This window comes from Chenopodium album, chromosome 25 (genome assembly GCF_948465745.1).
Source record: "Chenopodium album chromosome 25, dcCheAlbu1.1, whole genome shotgun sequence".
NCBI lineage: Eukaryota > Viridiplantae > Streptophyta > Magnoliopsida > Caryophyllales > Amaranthaceae > Chenopodium > Chenopodium album.
Genome location: NC_137858.1, coordinates 1,311,502 through 1,332,321, shown reverse-complemented (window position 1 = coordinate 1,332,321; position 20,820 = coordinate 1,311,502). Strand labels below are relative to the sequence as shown.

Below are 20,820 nucleotides of genomic sequence, written 5' to 3'. Positions count from 1 at the left end.
AAGTATTACCAAAAGAGAGAAAAAAAAATAAAAATAAAAAAATAAGGTAAGAAAAGAAATCCAGGAAGAAGAAACAAGTGAGAGGAGAATAGGGAATTTAATTGCAGTCCATAAAACAAGCAAATTCACGATTTAGAACTATCGTTTCCAAAAACCCAGCAATTTCCTGTATTTCTTCTGATTTCAAATCTACCCAGAAAAATCAATCCCATAAATTGAGGAGAGAGAAAGCTTGGATCTTTCATCAATGGCGTCAGATCAAGAAACAACCCAGGAAATGCCAGAAGGAACATTGCAGAACATTCTAGACCAAGAAAGCCTGAAATGGGTATTTGTAGGAGGCAAAGGTGGTGTTGGGAAGACAACTTGTAGCTCAATTCTTGCCATTCTTCTTGCAAGTGTTCGTCCTTCTGTTCTTATCATTTCCACTGATCCTGCCCACAATCTTAGCGATGCTTTTCAACAGCGTTTTACCAAGACTCCTACCCTTGTTAATGGCTTCCCCAATCTCTTTGCCATGGTAATTTTTGATAATTTCCTTGATTTTATTTTGTGGGGTGTTCTTAATTTGCCTATTTACAAAATGGGGTTATTTGGGGTGTAATTTGATTTGAATTTAAGGGAATTGAAATGTTTTTTTGATTGTTTTTGGAGTGATGATTAAAATGCAATATGGTATTTGATGAAGTAGAGAGGTCATCAGTTGTTGAGGAATGAAATTGTGTTTATTTAATTAGGGTGAGATTGCATGTTTTTTTGGGTTATTTTAGTTGATTGATTTTCAGCAATTGTAGATGTTATTCGGTCCCAGGTCTTAGATATTGCCCCCAAAACTGTACAATCTAAACTAGCTGACATCAACAGTCTTCTAAAATTATGGTATTTTCAGTTGTTGTTTCCACCCTTTTGATGTAAAAATTTCCCTTGCTATAAAATTACAAATTGGAAGTTTTCTTTGTTTTCATTTTGAATGGGATTAAATTAAATGGTTTCCTTTCTTGTTGAGCCATTGACTTCAATCTGATATGATTCCACTTGCTTACTAAAAGGAAGGAAGTTTACTTGGTCAAGGGAAGAAGTTTACTTGGTTAAGGGAAGAAGTTTGTAGTACAGAAGAAGTGGATTAGGAATGTGAGGAAGAGAGTGTTGGGGAGGGCGTTTTGTATACTGTTTGATCACAAAACCTCGTATTTGTCCGATGCTCAAAAGCTGTTACGCATCTGATGTGCTGTCTGAGAGTGATCTGTACTTTTGTAGAAGTAATTTTAGGGTTTGCAAGTGTTCATGTCGCATTTCGGATGTGCAAAGAATGTTATTTCAGACACAGGGAGTTCAAAATTATTCTATAATATTCTTGTGGGTACTAGGCTAATTGTTTGTGAGATAATCATATGTAGTTGCCACAAAAGAATGTGGGTGCCTTGAAATTTTATTTGGTTTAACTTAAATGAGTAAATTATGTACAAACATTGTTATTTTAGAAAAAATGTTGGCAAGCAAATTGGATGTAGTCATTGTGCTTTCTAAACTAGAGGTCTATAATGATGCATTAGAAAGAAAGAATTGGAAAAAGAAAATGATTTTTTTTAAAAAAATATCACACATATAACTAAAGGATTATGGTAAGTAATGTCATGACTCATGAAGTCATGATGTATGTTGGAAATTGGCTGAAACTAAATTATGATCTCTGAAGAGCATAGCCTAAGGGAATGAAGGTATATGTATATGCTTGAGGGGGGAAAATAGGCATAAAGGAGGAGACAATTTTGATGTGCATGATAAAAAGCAAAATAGTTTATCAATTTGACCTTTTGTTTTGAAAAAAAAAAGTACTTTGTATATATTTGTTTGTATTTTTTGCTTTCCCTGATACTGTAGTATATTGCTTAGATATAATGTTTTCAACATACATTTACCTGCAGGAAGTGGATCCGTCTGTAGAGAATGATGATCTTTCTACTGATGGGCAAGATAACTTTGTATCTGAGCTAGCAAATGCAATTCCTGGAATTGATGAAGCTATGAGTTTTGCGGAAATGCTGAAGTGAGTATTTCGTCTACCACTGGACTCAGGATTTTGTCTTTAGTTTGTGCTTGGTCTTTTTTCAGTGTATACTTAATGTCATTTTGTTAGCAGTTGCAAGAAAACTTTAAAGAACATGGTTCTTTTCAGATAATCTATTTATTATTCTTTTTTTTTTTTGGGTGGGGGGTGTGCTTACATGCTGTCAGTTACCGCAAGGGCACCAATTGAACTTCTAATTTGTGCCTGGCCTACTTCCAAATTACTTGGGTGCTCATTGAACCTCTTAGTGCAGAATAGAATGCTCATAGAGAGCCAAGGATTCAGTCACACCATTGGTACTGTGTTGGTACTTGTGATCTGACTTGCCATTGAGCCATTATATGTGCTGATGCTCGTAGTTGGTGAAGATTAGAGGTTTTATCTAGTCTTTAAGACATTCATATACACTGCTGTGGATTAAAGATACTTTACTCAAACTGACCTTTCCTCCAAGGCCCTAACATGAAAAGACTTTTTTTTTTTCTTTTTTTTTTGTGAAATCTAATCGGAGTTGGCAGTGCTTTTTCATGTTCACATTTTTTATGGTTAATATCAAGGATTCAGAAGCTGCTTTCATGTATAATAATCCAACTGTTTAAAAAAGATGATATTCTAGACTGTTCGGTATTCACAGATGATTGAGACATTGGGTGTATAACCATTTATGAAAGAAATTCAATTAAAACGAAATTCACAAATCCAATCAAAAAACGTTAAAAGTAATTCCATATCTTTACCTGGGCATAGAGGATAAATGGTATGAGGAATGATTGGCTTGCTAGGCATTTTAGCCAAATGAGTGAATTTCAAATTAGTGATCTTTGTTCAGATATAGTGATATATCATAGCTCCCGTTCATTTCTCAAAAAATTTAGTACTAGCTAAGAGAAAATTTTCTTTTAGCAATTGATCCTCTATTGTACAAGAATGGGTGGTTACATCTGCTTCGATTGCAGTTCATATTTCCTTTTTTAGAGAGCTTTATTGTGTATGGCATTTCCCTTGTTAATTATTGACTGTGTTATTGCAGATTAGTTCAAACCATGGACTACTCTGTCATAGTGTTTGATACAGCTCCCACAGGACACACTCTTCGTCTTTTGCAATTTCCTTCCACGTTAGAAAAGGGTTTGGCAAAAATGATGACCTTGAAGAACAAATTTGGGGGCTTATTAAGTCAGGTATGGCCGAATGGTTTCCTGTGATGCATGAATTCTTGAATAAAGATTTTGGCCTGTGCTAATTGCTAGCCTCCTATGACATTCTTTCGTTGGGGGAAGGGGTTACTGTTCTTCAATGATGCAGATCTATGGACTATGGCTATATTGAGCCTTGATGTCTAGCTACTAGGCCTTATTCACAAGTAACCAATTTGTTGTGATTTTTATGCTAGATGACTCGTCTCTTTGGTGTTGAAGATGACTTTGGTGAAGATGCAATTCTTGGCAGGCTTGAAGGCATGAAAGAAGTAATCGAACAAGTTAACCAGCAGTTCAGGGATCCAGTAAGTCTGCTCCTGTTGCTCTACTCTATTTAATATCTCCCTGGTAAAATATATTGCGTGGGACTTTTTGTAGAAGCTGTAACTGTGAATTAGTCCAGACTAACCAGAGAACAAAATCACCTATTGACTTACCTTTGGTTCATTAGAAGATTTAAAAAACAGCAGAGCATATATCAGTTGTAGGTTAAAATTTTCTTTCCATTCTTGAATTTTTGCTTTAAGTTTTTGTTTTATGTTTGAAGCCGTATAAACTACTCCCTCCGTCCAGAATTATTTTGGATGTCTGGAAAACATAATCACCCGTCTGTATAATGTTGGTTATGATATAATATGCTTTCCTTTAATACAAGTGGAAATAGAAATAACCCTGCTTTTATAAACGATGTTGTGAAATCTCTTTCTATTCTTAAATTTATCAATAATCTTGATTTTTTGACACTCATATTACAGGATATGACAACCTTTGTTTGTGTCTGCATTCCTGAGTTCTTATCACTGTATGAAACAGAGAGATTGGTGCAGGAACTTGCAAAGTTTGAGATTGATACTCACAATATCATCATCAATCAAGTTTTATTTGATGACGAAGGTACTATTTCTTGTATCTAAACATTTCAGGTTTTGTTTAGTCTGCCACTTGATATAATTGGCTTAACACCATTTGAAATTTGGTGATTATAGTTGTTGATTCTAAGCTGCTGAAAGCTAGAATGCGAATGCAAGAGAGATATATTGATCAATTCTACATGTTGTATGAAGACTTTCACATTACAAAACTACCGTTGATGCCTGAAGAGGTAGGTCCAGCTGAAACTAGTCCCTACTTGAGTTCAGTTAGCTTAACTTTTCTCTTAAGTCGATGTGATAATAACTCCTCCCTCCATTTAGCATTAGGAGTCCCATATATACTACAAAGTATATGCTTTGTACTATTTTAGGTTCCTAACTTGGTAATGATTCTATGATAAAATTTTCAAGTATGCCACGAAAAAGCTTCCATTCCGATCAGAGTTTAGGCAGAGGAATTGAAAAATTAGCTCTCGGTTACCGGACTGAAGCCGTAAAACCTAGCTCAAAACACGAAAGCCCCAAAAGGGCCCTTGCGAGCCTTAGCCATTTAGGAAAGGGCTCGTTCCGGGGAACTACTACGGACGAAAAGAAGGGGAGACCTTACTTTCACACGCTTGAAAGCGAACGACGCGACGGGGGTAACAAAATATAGCAGCTGCCAGTCCCTTATTTTCCTTAAAAAACAGGAAAAAAAGGGACAGTTCGAAACAAGATAACACTCCTGACTATCTAAACGGAAGTTTTAGTGGCAGGAAACATGTAAGCCGCCCAAAAGGCGGTGCCTCGGGTTGGTGGAGGACAGGCTAGGCTGTGGAATCGCCAGGGCCTCTAGTAAAATAGTGGCGAAATTTAACCGTTTCGTCAGTTCGACCGGTATCATGCATGTACTTGGAGGAAGTAGGCTACTTACAATAAGTGATGGGGCAAAAAAATGACCCAACTATTAAAAAAAATATATATCTGTTGAACTGCATCATATCTTTAAGTAGGAGGGATCAGGAAAACGCAGCAATTAGTTTTTACCTGGAAAAGTTTACTGTCGATTACCTTGAACTTGCATAATTGTATAAACAAAAATTAATTTTTGTATGTAGGTCACTGGCTTACAAGCGTTGAGGTCATTTTCACAACATTTCCTCGTACCATACGAACCTAAAATCAAAAAGGGAAGTGTTGAAGAATTGGAACTGAGGATAACTGAGTTAAAACTACAGTTGAAAACTGCAGAAGAGGAGCTGGAGAAGATACGAAAGGGTAAACAAAAGGTGTAAGCGCGACTCATGAGACGACAAACATTTAATTTTGCCCTGTTTTTTTTTTTTTTCCTTGAAATCAGAATTTTTTTTTTTAGCTCTTCTTTTTCTTATTTGAGGGGTGCTGGGATAGGCAGGTGATAGCCTGGCCACCGGGGCTTGCCCGAGGATGGCCTATTTATTGATTCTTCACCAAGATGCATGTGTTTTATATAGGTCATTGTAACAAAGGGAATATGTTATAGTAGCATTGCATTATAGATACTGTATTTTTCAATTTGTCATGCATCTTCTTGAACAGATGAACCTGACTCCAAAACACTTGGTAGAGTAATAAGATCAGTTATTATAACTGTATGATTTGTAGTGATATGCGATTGATGCTAACCTTGATTGCCTCTAATTGGCTAATTAGTAGGGAATAATCACCAATAATTTTCGAGTTTATAAAATTATTTTATTAACATTATTCAGACCTAGAAAATTGGATTTGAACACAACCGTACTCTCTACGAAATCACATAACCTAAATTTAGCCTGACCGTACAACAATGTGTAATAATTTTTGTTTTAACTTAACAAGCTTATTGACAATAGAATTGAATGTGCCCTTGTGAAACTTGATTCGTACTTGATTACAAACCCAAAATATAGACTTAATAAACATAATAGTGTTGTACTTTTTTCTATTAGGAACTAATTACTATTGTCAAAGAGAAAACAACTTCGACTCAACACCTACACTATGAAATTATGAAATTACATACACTGAATTTGATTTTACTTAGTTTTGATCATTGATCCGGCACTAAATATTTCTAATAATTATTAATTTCGCTTAATAAGCCTATTGATACTATTGAATTTAGTATGACTCACCAGCAAAACTTAATTAAGTCAACATCAATTACACTAAATTAAAATTGATGACTAAATACCAAAAATCTACTTGAAATCAAGTAACTTGAATTTGATGTTGACCTAATTAAGCAATCAACGTTTAATAACAATTATTATTATTAATCAATAATAATAAGACTATAATTTGGGAATAGTTTTGGTAATTGAATCGAATATGACTCAACACGAAATCAACCTAAACATCCAAATATGACTTGAATTGACTTAAACCTTGATTATTCAAACAACTCGATTGTCAAGCCAAATATCAAGAAAGACAAAAACCTCATGACTCCTAAAGTTTAAAATAACAACCAAATAAACAATTTATGCACCAAGTAAGTCATAACTCAAAAGATAGATTTGATTAATAATAAATGTCTTTACAAAATATTTTCCTAAGAACGTACACCAACATAATTCTTAAGCTAAAGATCAATTTCGAACATTATTCGAACTAGTTAATTACACTTAATGACTTCAAGAAAGTCATGCATGCTAATTAAGCTAATACTCATTACTCAATATCCGAGAACTAAATTTGTGACAATACGAGGGCATAACAACTCGAGCAGGGAGATTGGGAAGACAAGGAGAGTTGTCGCTGCCTTGGTGATTCACTGAAGTTACCGTTGCAACACCTTGATTAGCCGCGACACCTTTATTAGTAGAATAAGCCGGTATGGGTGTTGAAGACGCAGTGGTTTTGATCTGCTTCTTGATGCTGCTTCCTGATTTCTTAGGATGAGAAACACAACTCAATGATGCCATTTTGCGAAGAACATTACCGAGTTTAGCCATTACAACTTCTTTACGTAAGAACACCAAGAAAAATTTAAGATTAACAAAAAGAACTAGTATTGTGTATGAAACTCTAGGGTAAATAATTTGGCCTTATTTATACATAAATTTGGAAAGTCGGTTGTTAGAGAAAAATTACTAAACCAATAAAATTCTACTACATACATGATTTCATATCTAAAGGATATCTTGTAAGAGGATAAAGATCAGCAGTTTCCTATTTTACAAATATTGTTGTAAGTCCAAATAGTCGACCGTCATTAGTAATATTATCTTAATTGGTAGATAAGATTATAATAAGTTTCCATAAATAAATATTTTTTCTTTGGTTCTAAGAAAGGTTAGAAAGCCATACAAGATAATAAATTAATAATAATGTAGGCAAATTTCGATTTCGTATTTTAAATTACTACGTACTATGTAGTAGAAGTACCTAATACTACGTATTTATTATCACTTATACAAAATAATTTTAATAATTTATGAGTAATATTTTTAAGAAATAGTACATACAAGTTCCACATGTCAATAGAGAAATTAATATTTTTAATTAAGTTTAGAAAAATAAGTTTATATAAATAATGAAAATTAAGTCATATAGACCACCCAATTAGCCCGTTGAGGTCAATTAAATGTGGCAATCCAAGAGATATATGACGGGATGCGAATATGGGATATATTATAGTAATTGGAAAACAAATTAATGTGGCTATGAAATTTAATTAACTACAAGGTATGGATTTGTACAATACCTACTACGACAAGTAAAAAGTTAAATATTGAAAAGTGTTTAAATATTCTCTTGAGGAATTTATTGATCTCTTAATTAACCTACAATCTACATAATTTTAAATTTGTTTTTTAAATAATATTGTGATATAGCACAACTAGTAGTATTGATCAATTTTTTAATAATAGTGTTGTTTTTCCTATTAGGAACTAATTACTACTCGTATTGTTAAAGAGCAAATTAACAACTTCGACTTAACAGCATACCTACACTTTAAAATTATGAAGTTATTACATAAACTGAATTTGTCTTTACTTAATTTTGATACTGATCTAGCAATAAATGTGTCTAATAATAATTATAAATATTCACTTAATAAGCCTATTAATAATTGAATTCAATATGACTCACACAGCAAAACTTGATTCATAATCAATTACATTAAATTAAAATTCATGACCTAATACCAAACTACTACTTGAAATTAAACCACGTAACTTGAGTTTTGGTAATTGGATCGAATATGACTCAACTCGAAATCAACCTAAAAATCCAAACATGACTTGACTTAAACCTTAGCTAGATTATTCATCAAGAAACAAAAATCTTTGATCTTAAAATTAAAAATAACTAACAAACTAACTAAACAACCGTATGCACCAAGTATAACTCAAAAGTTAGATTTGATTAATAACAAATTTTTCCTTACAAAATATTTTCCTAAGAACGTACACCATCATAATTCTTAAGCTAGAGATCAATTAGAACATTATTCGAACTAATTAATTACACTTAATGACTTCAAGAAAGTCATGCATGCTAATTAAGCTAATACACATTACTCAATATCCGAGCACTAAACTTGTGACAATATGAGGGCATAACAACTGGAGTAGGGAGTTTGGGAAGACATGGCGAGTTGTCGCTGCCTTGGTGATTCACCGGAGTTATTGTTGCAACACCTTGATTAGCCGTGACACCTTTAGTAGAAGAAGCCGGTGTTGAAGACGTGGTTTTGATCTTCTTCTTGATGCTGCTTTCTGATTTCTTAGGATGAGAAACACAACTTAAAGATGCCATTTTGCTCATAATACTATGAAGAATTTTGCTGAGTTTAGCCATTATTATTTCTTTACGTAAGAACTCCAAAAAAAAAAAAAAAATTAAGATTAACAAAGAACAAATATTGTGTTATGAAACTCTAGCGCATATTATTTGGCCTATTTATACACAAATTTGGATTAGTGAACTACGCGTAATTTTTATATATGGAAAGTCGGTTGCTAGAAAAATTACTAAACCAATAATATTGTACGAGTACTACATGATTTCATATCTAAAGGAAATTTTGTAAGAGGATAAAGATCAGTTTAATTTCCTATTTTACAAAAATTATTGTAAGTCTAATAGTCAACCGTCATTAGTATTTTTTTTTATATATATATTTATTAATTTTTTTTTTTTTTTGAGGGAATCATTATTAGTACTCCGTATTATCTTGGTAGATTAGTACGAGTAATATGTTTCCATAAATAAACATTTTTTTTCCTTTGGTGCAAAGAAAGCCATTCATTCATGCAAGATAATAAATTAATAAAGTGTTATTTATTATTACTTTTACAAAATAATCCCAATAATTAATGAGTAATATTTTTTTTTAAGAGATAGTACATACATATTCCACATGCATGTCAATAGAGAAAATAATATAATTAATTTAATCAAGTTTAATTTAGAAAAAATAAGCTTATATAAATAATGAAAATTATGTCATACAGATAGCCCGTGAAGGTCAATTACATGTGGCAATCCAGGATGATGGAATGCATATATGTGGGATATATTTGACTCTGTAGTAAAAACAAATTAATGTTGTTACTCGTATATATGAAATTTAATTAACTATAAGTATGGATTTGTACAATACGTACTAAAAGGTTAAAGATTGAGAAGTGTTTAAATACTCTCTTGAGAAATTTATTATTCTCTTAACCTACAATCTACATACTATGTATTTTTAAATAATATTGTGATATAGGCATATAGCACAACTAATACTATTGATATATCAATGCTTGGTGTTTTATTTTTACTAGTAGTGTTGAATTTCTTATTAGGAATTGATAATTACTATTGTTAAAGAGCAAATAAACAACTTCGACTTAACACCTAGACTATCACGTAACTTGAATTTGATGTTGACTGAAGCAATCAACGTTATTTGATCTTTATTATATTATTATTATTCTATCAAATAAGACTATAATTTGCGAATAGTTTTGTTAATTTAATCGATCGAATATGGCTCAACTTGAAATCAACCTAGCTAAACGCACGTCCAAACATGACATGTACTTAAACCTTGATTATTCAAACAACTCAATTGTTAAGCCAAAAATCAAGAAAAACAAAATCCTCATGATTCCTAAAACTAAAAATAACAATCCAATAACTAAACAACCGTACGTCCGTACGTATGCATCAAGTAAGTCATAACTCAAAAGTTAAATTTGATTAATAACAAATTTCTCCTTACAATATATTTTCCTAAGTACACAAACATAATTATGCTTAATAGATCGATTAAGAACCTTCAAACTACTTAATTACACTTAATGAATTAAAGAAAGTCACGCATGCTAAGCTAATACATATTATTCAATAGCCTAGCACTAAATTTGTGACTATAAGAGGGCATAGCTACTCGAGCAGGGACATTATTGGGAAGACACCAGTTGTCGCCGCCTTGGTGATTCACCGGAGTAATTTTTACACCACCTTGATTAGCCGCGACACCTTTATTAGTAGAATAAGCCGGTATGGGTGTTGAAGACGTAGTGGTTTTGATCTGCTTCTTGTTAATGCTGCTTCCTGATTTCTTAGGATTAGAAACACAACTCAATGACGCCATTTTGCGAAGAACATTACTAAGTTTAGCCATTACTACTACTTTACGTAAGAACACCAACAAAAAATTAAGATTAACAAAGAGCAAGTATTGTGTATGGAATTCTAGGGAAAATAGTTTGGCCTTATTTATACACAAATTTGGAAAGTCGGTTGCTAGAGAAAAATTACTAAACCAATAAAATTCTACTACATACATGATTTCATATCTAAAGGATATCTTGTAAGAGGATAAAGATCAGAAGTTTCCTATTTTACAAATATTGTTGTAAGTCCTATTTCATATCAACCGTCATTAGTAATAGAGTATTATCTTAATTCCTAGATAAGAAAACAATAAGTTTCCATAAATAATTTTTTTGTTCTTTGGTTCTAAGAAAGGTTAGAAAGCCATACAAGATAATAAATTAATAATGTAGGCAAACTTCGATTACATATTTTAGAGAAACCAAATAATGTGTATGAAATTTAATTAAGTATAAGTATGGATTTTGTACGCATTAAAAAGGTTAAAGGTTGATACGTCTTACATATTTTTTTGAGAATTATGTTACAACGTTGAGATGGCCAAGTTGGTCTAAGGCGCCAGATTAAGGTTCTACTCCGAAAGGGCGTGGGTTCAAATCCCACTTTCAACAAATTCTTCTTTTTGTTTTTTTTTTATTAATCACAAGGAAATGAAAATTGATAATTACACATAACATTCTAGCAAAACGTGGCGTCAAAACACCGTGCCACTTTGTGTCACACAAAAAAAAAAAAAAAAAAAAAAAAAAAAAAAAAAAAACACCGTGCCACTTCATTGATTTGTATACTTAGTAGCAGTAATAATCAGTAAACAAATACAACGGAAATTGATCAGTATCTCCAATTTTGTAGCATACATATTAATGAAATATACTCTCTTAACAATGTTTGTCTTATGATCAAGTAGAAAACAGAACACAGGTATTAGTATTAGCATTAGCCGCCGTGCAAGGTAGATATAAAGACTACCACGTCTTTCTCTTCAAGTGTAGTGTCAAGCTGACCGCTAAGCTCCCAGTCACAGTCGTTCACTAGAACAAGAACTCCGGGTCTCCTGCAGTTTAATGTTCTGACTTTATGAGACATTAAATTGATGAAAGTCAACAGAAATGTGCTACGAGATAGTTTTAGCTATTGTCATAACTCATAAGACTCATACTAGTAAAATTCACATGTAAGCAATGTAACAACAAATTATTAGTCTTGATTCACCGACTTTAGCCTCGGTACTCAACAGCAGAGGTGAACATGGACAAGGGCAGGCTTTGGCCTGAAAAAAGTTTAATCAGGGCCTGAAATTCTGGCCCATGCCCAAAGCCAGTAAAATCAGTGCAGGACAGATTAGGCGAAGCAAGCCAATGACTAATTTTGGCTGAAACTGATGATTCAGGTCAGGGCAGAAATTCTGCCAAAACCCATTCAACTGGGACAGGCCAATCAAATAGATCTTCTCATCAGAAAGTTAAAAATAGCTAATGATACGACACGCTAATATGCTAAGTACGGAGTAATAACTACAGTTAAGAAAGGGAAAAGGTTTCAGAGCTTACACAGTATCTCCTTTCATAAACATCTCAGGCCTCTCTTTTATAAGATTTGTTTTAACCCATGACAGCAATCTTTTCATGGTTAGCTGCAAATAACACGAAAAGCAGGTCAATTGAAGCAAATCAAAACTTACACTAGCATTTGTAATCCTCATTCTCCCCGCTTTCCTTTTCTTTTACATAATACTTTTTTAAGATGGAAGGTGTCAATTAGAAACTTACTTTCTCTTCTCCATCTGATAGGTTGACATTGACATGGTGGACCTTTTTGGATTCGCACAAAAGCTCTAGGCCCCCTCTTCACAGAAAGCCACCATTATGAGACCAAAGTTTAGAGATAATGCATAAAAGAAGACCACGGATAGTGTTCTATGCAGAAAAAATCACATAAAGGAAAATATATTCTAGATATATTATAAGAAAAACAAAACATCAAGCGATTTGAGTCAAAAGACCCTTCGCAACACAACGGAGAAGAATATAAATCCACATCTGTAATTTGACTGATATCTCAAACAAGTTACTCAAAATTACAGAAAATGGTATAAATGAGTGAATGGCAACATCTATAAAAAGGATTTAGACATCTCAAAACAAGAAAGCATCTTTCCAGCAGGCATAGCTTATTAAACGTCACTGCATAGATTTGACTGAAATATGAATATTAAACTAGTAAGTACTTTGCATTTGTTATCTCAAAAGTTACAAGCTAATACAGCATAAACCTTGCAGCTAAGCCTAAAACTCTAAAAGTACAGATCCTACATTCCATGCAATTCACAAAGATTCATTCCCTCACTCTGAAAATCTATAAGGCTGGAGAATTCAATATCTCACTCTAGCCACACTTGAAAATAAAGGGTTGCTATGCCCCGGCAGCCACACTAATGCTCTAGCTAAAATCTTTTAGTTAAGGATGCCTTTAATAAATTTAGACCTCCCTATATCAAAGTATATAGAACTGTCTCTTGCAAATACATCACATATCTCCAGCCAATCCATTTATTTTCCTCTACCCCATACTCTACCCACTTTGCTAAGCATGAGAGAGACTCAATCAATCATGAAATTGGTCGTTTATATTGCAAATAACTCAGAATTTTGGATGCAGTTGCAAACACATTATTGAGCCTGAAACCACTTTTATGGTAAATCTGGATGGTTCTTGATTGTTGTGGCCTAACATCTCGGTCATGTAAAGTTCAAAAACCTTTACAATGTGGTTGAGACTCAGTACAATGCTCAGCGTGCACCACAGATGGAACATAGATTCACCTATACATCAAAATATCAAATATGTACTTCTAATCAACTTCCATACGACTTATCTGATGTTTACATTCAGATATACCACGTGTAGAGCCATTCTCCACATCCTCGGATTCTTGAGTACCTAACCTAACGAACATATTCTTCACATGAGATCTCACACTACTTTGGTTAATTGGATAAGGCATGAATCCTCAATTGCACTCCTATTCCATTGTTCTAGCCTTCTAGGAAAATAACCCATGTTTATTCCAATGCCAACATAGGTATTGTTACAAAATACGAAGTATTTTTCTACAACACTCGATCACTCCAAATATATGTTTATCGTCCCTTAAAGATTTCCCTAATTTTCTGTTTGAATCATCACAAAAAGATTGCCCCCTTCTCCAATTTAGTTGGCATGGTCCCACAACTGCCCTCTATTTGTAATCCCACATAAACAATTCTACCTTCCCACTCAATACAGCTCTAAAGAGAGTGAAAATTGGAGACAGGGCAATATTTAAAAGACAAATGAAGTAGCTATTCATTTCAAGCAGTTCCAATCATAGAATCAACAAAAAGGGGTTCCCATAAACATATACTTGTATCTATTCATCACCAATTACAACAAAGGTGCAAGCGCGAAGCTAACATTTATGAAGCAATCGGTTGCCAACAAACCTACAGCATAGATTAAGCACTTCCAAAAATTGTTTATACCAATTCTATGATTATGGCCCTAATCCAACCAATATAACCAATGCAATTCCTATATTACTATTCAAACATCAAAATTTCACAGTTTTTGGGGAAGGGGAAGCAGACAAGAAACAACACAATTGAGGAAGGACTAAACTTGACATCCATTAATCATAACATATAACCTTAATCTTCACAAATTCTAATTTCAATAATCAAATTTCATATATCGTTACACAAGAAAATCAAATTCATAACCATATTCACTAAATTCTATTAAAGATTGAAGATTTTAGGGAAACACGAAAAAGTAACATAATAATTAACCATGAAAAAATTAAAATTTGAAATAAAAATGGAAGGGAGATAAAATACCCAAATTCAAGAGTGAGTTGCATGATGAGTTGAGAAGAAAATGGAATGAAAGCTTGATACTTTTGCAGGGTTTTAGCGTTGGTCTTACTTTGCTACTAAACGACGTCGGTTTTGCACCAACCTAAATACTCATGTGCAATTGTGCAAATGAAAAGGACAAATATACCCCTGAAAGGGAATTGATTAAACCAAAATATAAAAAAAAAAAAAAAAAATTAGTTGTAATAGAATTGGGAATTTGGAAGTATTGCAGATTTGCAGTTGGAGGTAGATGACTCAGTGAGTCCGAGTTAGGGTTTCATCTTCAATTTCTTACAAATTAGAATTTTTTTTTTTTTTTTTTTTTTTTTGGGTCAATTAAATTGTAAGTTTTTGGTAAAGATGGAGGCTTACAAGAATTGGGTTCGCCAAAACAAAGATTATGTTCATTCCTTGGAATCTCTTGCTAATGTAAGTTTTAATTTTGTAATCTTTATTGCTAAATTATTGAGAATTTTAACGATTAGGAACTTTAGGGATCATGGGTTTTTGCAATTTTAGCATAGTTTAGCTGAAAAGGGTGAAACTTTTTGTGATTACGCAGCTGGTTTGTGCATTGGTCTTTTATTTATGATTTTGTGGTCTGAGATTGTGAATTCTCAGAAATTTGTTGGATTGTGTAATTGGCTGATTGACTGTGTGAATTTTGATTGGGATATGTAGTTTTTATAATAAATTGAGTATATTGTATTGAATTTGATGTGATTAATGAAGTTTTAGGATTTGGTAGGCTTGATTTATACATTCAGAAGTGTTGGTAGGTGACTGGTTGTGTTTGTATTTGTGTGCGCGAGCGTGTGTAGGCGGTGTATAAGAGTTTTCGATATTTTACTGTCTGTATGGAAGTTGTGTGGGAGTAATAAATAGGAGTGGATTGATCGAGTTAAGTTGATATTTAGATGAATTATTTTGAGCCCATTTTATCATCATCATCAGTGGATTTGAGTTTAGTTGGTAGTTAAATGAATAAGCTTGAGCCCTTGTTTCATCATCATCAGCGGATTGTCCGAGTTTAGTTGATATAGATGGGTTATCAGCTGGAGAAATCAGGTTAGGGATCAATATTTTGTTATAGTGAATTACAACTTTATTGTACCGCAATTGGTGCATTGGTCTTTGCAGCATTAATGCTTTTTGCCGGTTGGTTCCATTATCACAAAGCTGCTCCAAATTTGGCTTGGTTCCAAGATGTGGAATCTATGTTGAATCACCATTTAGCAGGACTACTAGGGCTTGGGTCTCTTTCTTGGGCGGGGCATCGAATCCATGTATCTTTACCGATTAACCAATTTCTAAATGCCGGGGTAGATCCTAAAGAGATACCGCTTCCTCATGAATTTATCTTGAATCGGGATCTTTTGGCTCAACTTTATCCCAGTTTTGCCGAAGGAGCAACCCTGTTTTTCACTTTGAATTGGGCAAAATATGGGGAATTTCTTACTTTTCGTGGAGGATTAGACCCAGTAACTAGGGGTCTGTGGCTGACCGATATTGCACACCATCATTTAGCTATTGCAATTCTTTTCCTGATAGCGGGTCACATGTATAGAATGAACTGGGGCATTTTTCATGGTCTAAAAGATATTTTAGAGGCTCATAAAGGTCCATTTACAGGCCAGGGGCATAAAGGCCTATATGAGATCTTAACAACGTCATGGCATGCTCAATTTTCTCTTAACCTAGCTATGTTAGGCTCTTTAACCATCGTTGTAGCCCACCATATGTATTCGATGCCCCCTTATGAGAGTTCTGCAGGAAGAATAACATATATAGTATCATATATATATGCTGTATCATGTCTGTATGGCATTAAGGGTCTTGTATTGGCTCCGAGCAGCATTGACAAACAATATGCTTTGTAGAATCAGTGATGCTGGTGGGACTTGTTGCAGGCTCTGAGTTTCCAACCACTCTAATATCAGAAGTATAATGGTTATCAGTGTTCTGCTGGTCAAATGTACTTAGTTTAACGAAGTAATTTATGTGTAAATTTATCTCCTGAGTGCAATTTGTATCCAGTTCACCATTGTGTGTTGCGTATGTTATAGCCTTACAAAATCTCTTAAATCTTCTTGGATCCCAAATATGTTGCTACAATCATGAGTATTACCTTTGCAGTCATTGTCCATTAACCATATCAATACTCCGTATAATGAAGAACTTTACGTTTCTTTTCCACTCGTTGCTTATTGCTTTTATAATGGAACATTTTTTCCTTGTTGACTGGCTGATGAAGGGCTGAGTTTGTCATGCATTTTGACACTATCTTATTTTTTCCTTAGAAATCAAGTACAAGTGATAATGGATACCGTGGTTTGTCACTTGGTTTCTTGTATTCTGATGCCTTTCTTCTTTGTCTTTGTGTAGGGATTGACATGGCTTCTTCCTGAACGCTTTTCTGCTTCAGAAATTGGGCCAGAAGCAGGTTTTGTGAAACTTTTGGTAACCTTTAAGTTCTTCTCACTAGCTTTTACCAATTGCTTTTGGTGCAGTTTTACATTCCTTGCTTCCTTTTGCTAGGATATATCAAGTGGTCTTCTAATGAAATAATGTTTGATGATTTGCATACAGTCACTTCGATATTGGGCATACTTACAGCAATCAATGAACATATAATTGAGACAACACCAACACCAGCACAATGGCAAGTGCCCACATCATCATCATCATCATTTCCTTTTTCATTGTGTATATCTGCTTTGAAGGAAGCAGAGACATTGGTTGAGGTTGTGGCGCAACAGTTGTATGGAGATGACAAAAAGTGGAACTTTATCTTGATTACAGAGGCCTCTAAGTAAGTTTGTGTGCTGCTCTTCATCTTCTGTACCTGCATAATCCTATTGAGTTTATGGTTAATACATTGTGTGCAACTTGCTCCAGGGCTTTGCTGAGATTAGCATTGTTTCGAGATAGTGGCTACAAGATGCTTTTACACGGTGGTGAAACACCAAACATTGATGATCCCTCAAATCCTCAAAACAATCCTGGAGATTTGGCGAAACTTGGTGGAGATCAGAGGCCTGCATACCTCAATAATCATTACGTTCAAAATCCATGGAATCGTGAAGGAAAGGCAATTGCCGCATTGAATAGGTTTGGAGAAAATGCTAGGATGACTTATGATCCGACATGGCTTAGAAGGACCCAACAGCCTGGAGCAATCCAAAACCCTCCAAGTATTTACTGATCTGGAACTTTAAGTTTGGTTCTTATCATTTCATAACTGAAAAATCGAACAGTTATTCAAGTGTTGTGTTTTTACAGATTTAGTGATTGAAAGGCCTACACTTTCTTCGATATTGTCAGAGAAAGGTCTTCGTGGGGGCTTGTTTCTGATGGGGGAGACACTATTTATCTTGAGGCCTCTCATTTATGTATGGTTTATCAGAAAATACGGGATTCGTTCGTGGAAACCATGGCTCATTTCACTAGCTGTGGACCTGGTTAGTTCAAGCGCTAGCTCACTAGCAACAAAATCAAAAGAAGGGATAAATGCACAGAAAGAGACTAATCTTTCTGTAGCTGAGAAGGACGAGGTCATAAATTTTTCTCTATTTTAACAATGTTTCTACAGTAATTATTACTTAACCAACCTCTTTCCTAAAGGTTCTTAAGCATGAAGCTTAGTATTGAAATGTTGTGTGTTGGAATGCAGCTAAGGCGGCGGAAAGTGTTGTGGGCACTGTATATTATGAGAGATCCATTCTTTTGCACTTATACCAGGTTCGGTGTTTTAGTCATTTGTAATGTTCTTAAATTTTTCTGACAGTAAAAGATTATGTAGCTGAGCAGTTTGTGCTTGTGTTATGCTTACAGACGAAGGCTTGAAAGTACCCAAAAGGTGTTTGAACCTATTCCTGTTGTTGGATTACTCACAGGTGTGATTTTATCTCAGTTTCTGTTTCCCTGCAAACTTAGTTTTATCACTTCTATTTATTCTTCTCTCCCATAAAAATGGCTTGCTTTCTCATGCGATCCTAAGAACTTCGTGACGTTTAGAAGTTAGATGGATAACATAGGATTAAATAACCACTGTTGTGGACTCTTGCTGTTGTGAACAATTACTAATATGCGTTGTAATGATTTCTACTTGATGCAGAAAAAGTAGTCGACCTGATTTTCGGAGCCCAGACACGGTATACTTACATGTCCGGATCATAGTGCTGAAGATTAAGCTGCTGTTTCTTTTTTAATTTTTCTTATAACAATCTTTGTATTTTTTTTTTGGTAAGAAAATTGGCATATGATAAAATCAATCCTGTATGATTTAACAATAATGACTGCTAATTTATTGCCAATGTATTTTCATATCTTCAATCACTTAAATAATATGGTATCATTGTCTCAATTAATATACTACTCCGTACAAGTTTATTTTGTTCACCTTATTTTCACTAATTTCATGTGTAATGAATTCAATTGAGGAAAAATAATATCTGGTCTACAAATTACAACTCCATTCAAAAAAAAAAAAAAAGTACAAATTACAACTAAAATAAGTTTTCATAAAATGTAATAAGTTTAGATAAATTAGGTTAATTCAGATATTTTTCCCGTTTTATTTTACTCTACTTGACACATTTTTTTAGGTGCGCTTATAATAAATATATTAGATAGGTAAAACAAAAAATTATAACATTTGATATTGAAAGAAAAATATTTAGACGAATCAAACATGATCCAAGTCGATTATGGTTTAAATGACCTGTACATCTCAAAAGTCAAAATTATGTAGTAAAAATACGTTTTGCCAAATTACTTTGATGTTCGGGGCCTTGAGGTTAGGAATTCCAAATTCCCTTACGGCCCCTTACCTCCCCTTAGTCCTATAATCCACACTTTTTGAGAAAATTTTGAGGATTCGGGGTCTGGTGGAAAGAACTGTTAAGACCCTAGGGGATATATCTCGGGGGTCATATAATGTCGTTTGAAATCATATATGATCATTATATGTTGTCATAAACGTACGTGGTAGGCTTGAGTTTACGAAATCACTTCAAGTTGTGAACGGGTGAAATGACCGTTTAAGGGCATATTGGATGGTTCCACCGACCCAATTGAACTCTCGGAGGGTATAAGAAACCATGGTAAATATCTCGGCAATTTTTATTTCCGGACTAAAAAAGGTCAAAAAATTACAAAATTGAAGGCCCGCTTTCTGATGAAATTTTGAGGTTTCGGGGCCTGGTGGCGAAAAGCCTTGAAACCCTAAGGGATACATCTCGGGTTATATAATGTCGTTTGAAACCATATATGACCATTATATGTTGTCATAAACGTACGTGGTAGGCTTGAGTTTACGAAATCACTTCAAGTTGTGAACGGGTAAAATGACCATTTAAGGGCATATTGGATGGTTCCACCGACCCAATTGGACTCCCGGAGGATATAAGGGACCATGGTAAACATCTCGGCAATTTTTATTTCCGGGCGAAAAAAGGTCAAAAAATTTACAAAATTGAAGGCTATAATCCACGCTTTTTGAGGAATTTTGAGGATTCGAGGCCCGGTGGCGAAAAGCCTTGAAAACCAAAGGGATACATCTCGGGGTTATATAATGCCGTTTGAAACCATATATGATCATTATATGTTGTCATAAACGTACGTGGTAGGCTTGAGTTTACGAAACCAATGCAAGTTGTGAACGGGTAAAATCACCGTTTTAGGACATATTGGATGGTTCCACGAACCCAATTGGACTCCCAGAGGGTATTAAGGACCATGGTAAACATCTCGGCAATTTTTATTTCCGGACGAAAAAGGTCAAAAAATTGCAAAATTGAAGGCTATAATCCACGATTTTTGATGAAATTTTGAGATTTCGGGGCCCGGTAGCGAAAAGTCTTGAGATCCAAAGGGATACATCTCGGGGTTATATAATGTCGTTTGAAACCATATATGATCATCATATGTTGTCATAAACGTCAGTGATAGGCTTGAGTTTACGAAATCAATACAAGTTGTGAACGGGTAAAATCACCGTTTAAGGACATATTGGATGGTTCTACCGACCCAATTGGACTCCCGAGGGTATTAGGGACCATGGTAAATATCTCGCCTATTTTTATTTCTGGAGGAAAAAAAGGTCAAAAAATTACAAAATTGAAGGCTATAATTTACGCTTTTTGAGGAATTTTGAGGATTGG

The 20,820-nt window shown here is 34.2% G+C and overlaps 3 protein-coding genes across 3 annotated transcripts; 2 read left to right on the top strand and 1 right to left on the bottom strand.

Moving 5' to 3' along the window:
* Positions 1 to 33: 33 nt before the first annotated feature.
* Positions 34 to 5,750, top strand: LOC145614390 (ATPase GET3A-like). The gene is made up of 7 exons (XM_081669441.1): positions 34 to 520; positions 1,926 to 2,047; positions 3,099 to 3,249; positions 3,462 to 3,572; positions 4,023 to 4,161; positions 4,254 to 4,369; positions 5,237 to 5,750. Exons 1-7 carry the CDS (start codon positions 248 to 250, stop codon positions 5,411 to 5,413), a joined length of 1,089 nt encoding a protein of 362 aa, XP_081525567.1. The 5' UTR covers positions 34 to 247; the 3' UTR covers positions 5,414 to 5,750.
* Positions 5,751 to 11,511: 5,761 nt separating this feature from the next.
* Positions 11,512 to 14,765, bottom strand: LOC145614921 (ubiquitin-related modifier 1 homolog 2). Its single transcript, XM_081669996.1, has 4 exons — positions 14,636 to 14,765; positions 12,530 to 12,605; positions 12,311 to 12,393; positions 11,512 to 11,814 (listed from the first exon to the last, which is right to left on the bottom strand). The coding sequence occupies exons 1-4, from the start codon at positions 14,656 to 14,658 to the stop codon at positions 11,697 to 11,699; spliced, it is 300 nt and encodes a 99-aa protein (XP_081526122.1). The 5' UTR covers positions 14,659 to 14,765; the 3' UTR covers positions 11,512 to 11,696.
* Positions 14,766 to 14,864: 99 nt separating this feature from the next.
* On the top strand, positions 14,865 to 19,057 carry LOC145614920 (peroxisome biogenesis protein 16-like). The gene is made up of 8 exons (XM_081669995.1): positions 14,865 to 15,085; positions 17,042 to 17,099; positions 17,246 to 17,468; positions 17,555 to 17,850; positions 17,939 to 18,210; positions 18,330 to 18,397; positions 18,491 to 18,552; positions 18,774 to 19,057. Exons 1-8 carry the CDS (start codon positions 15,017 to 15,019, stop codon positions 18,833 to 18,835), a joined length of 1,110 nt encoding a protein of 369 aa, XP_081526121.1. The 5' UTR covers positions 14,865 to 15,016; the 3' UTR covers positions 18,836 to 19,057.
* Positions 19,058 to 20,820: the final 1,763 nt, after the last annotated feature.

Bases quoted from the DNA above. Each gene is read 5' to 3' on its own strand.
- LOC145614921 (XM_081669996.1), bottom strand. From the start codon at position 14,658: ATGCAACTCACTCTTGAATTTGG. The intron at 12,394-12,529 runs GTAAGTTTCTAA...TGTTATTTGCAG, and splicing joins TATCAGATGGAGAAGAGAAA to CTAACCATGAAAAGATTGCT. The intron at 11,815-12,310 runs GTAAGCTCTGAA...ATTAAACTGCAG, and splicing joins TTTATGAAAGGAGATACTGT to GAGACCCGGAGTTCTTGTTC.
- LOC145614390 (XM_081669441.1), top strand. From the start codon at position 248: ATGGCGTCAGATCAAGAAACAACCCAGGAAATGCCAGAAGGAACATTG. The intron at 2,048-3,098 runs GTGAGTATTTCG...GTGTTATTGCAG, and splicing joins AGTTTTGCGGAAATGCTGAA to ATTAGTTCAAACCATGGACT. The intron at 4,370-5,236 runs GTAGGTCCAGCT...TTTTGTATGTAG, and splicing joins TACCGTTGATGCCTGAAGAG to GTCACTGGCTTACAAGCGTT.
- LOC145614920 (XM_081669995.1), top strand. From the start codon at position 15,017: ATGGAGGCTTACAAGAATTGGGTTCGCCAAAACAAAGATTATGTTCAT. The intron at 17,851-17,938 runs GTATTTACTGAT...GTGTTTTTACAG, and splicing joins AGCAATCCAAAACCCTCCAA to ATTTAGTGATTGAAAGGCCT. The intron at 18,553-18,773 runs GTGTGATTTTAT...TACTTGATGCAG, and splicing joins TGTTGTTGGATTACTCACAG to AAAAAGTAGTCGACCTGATT.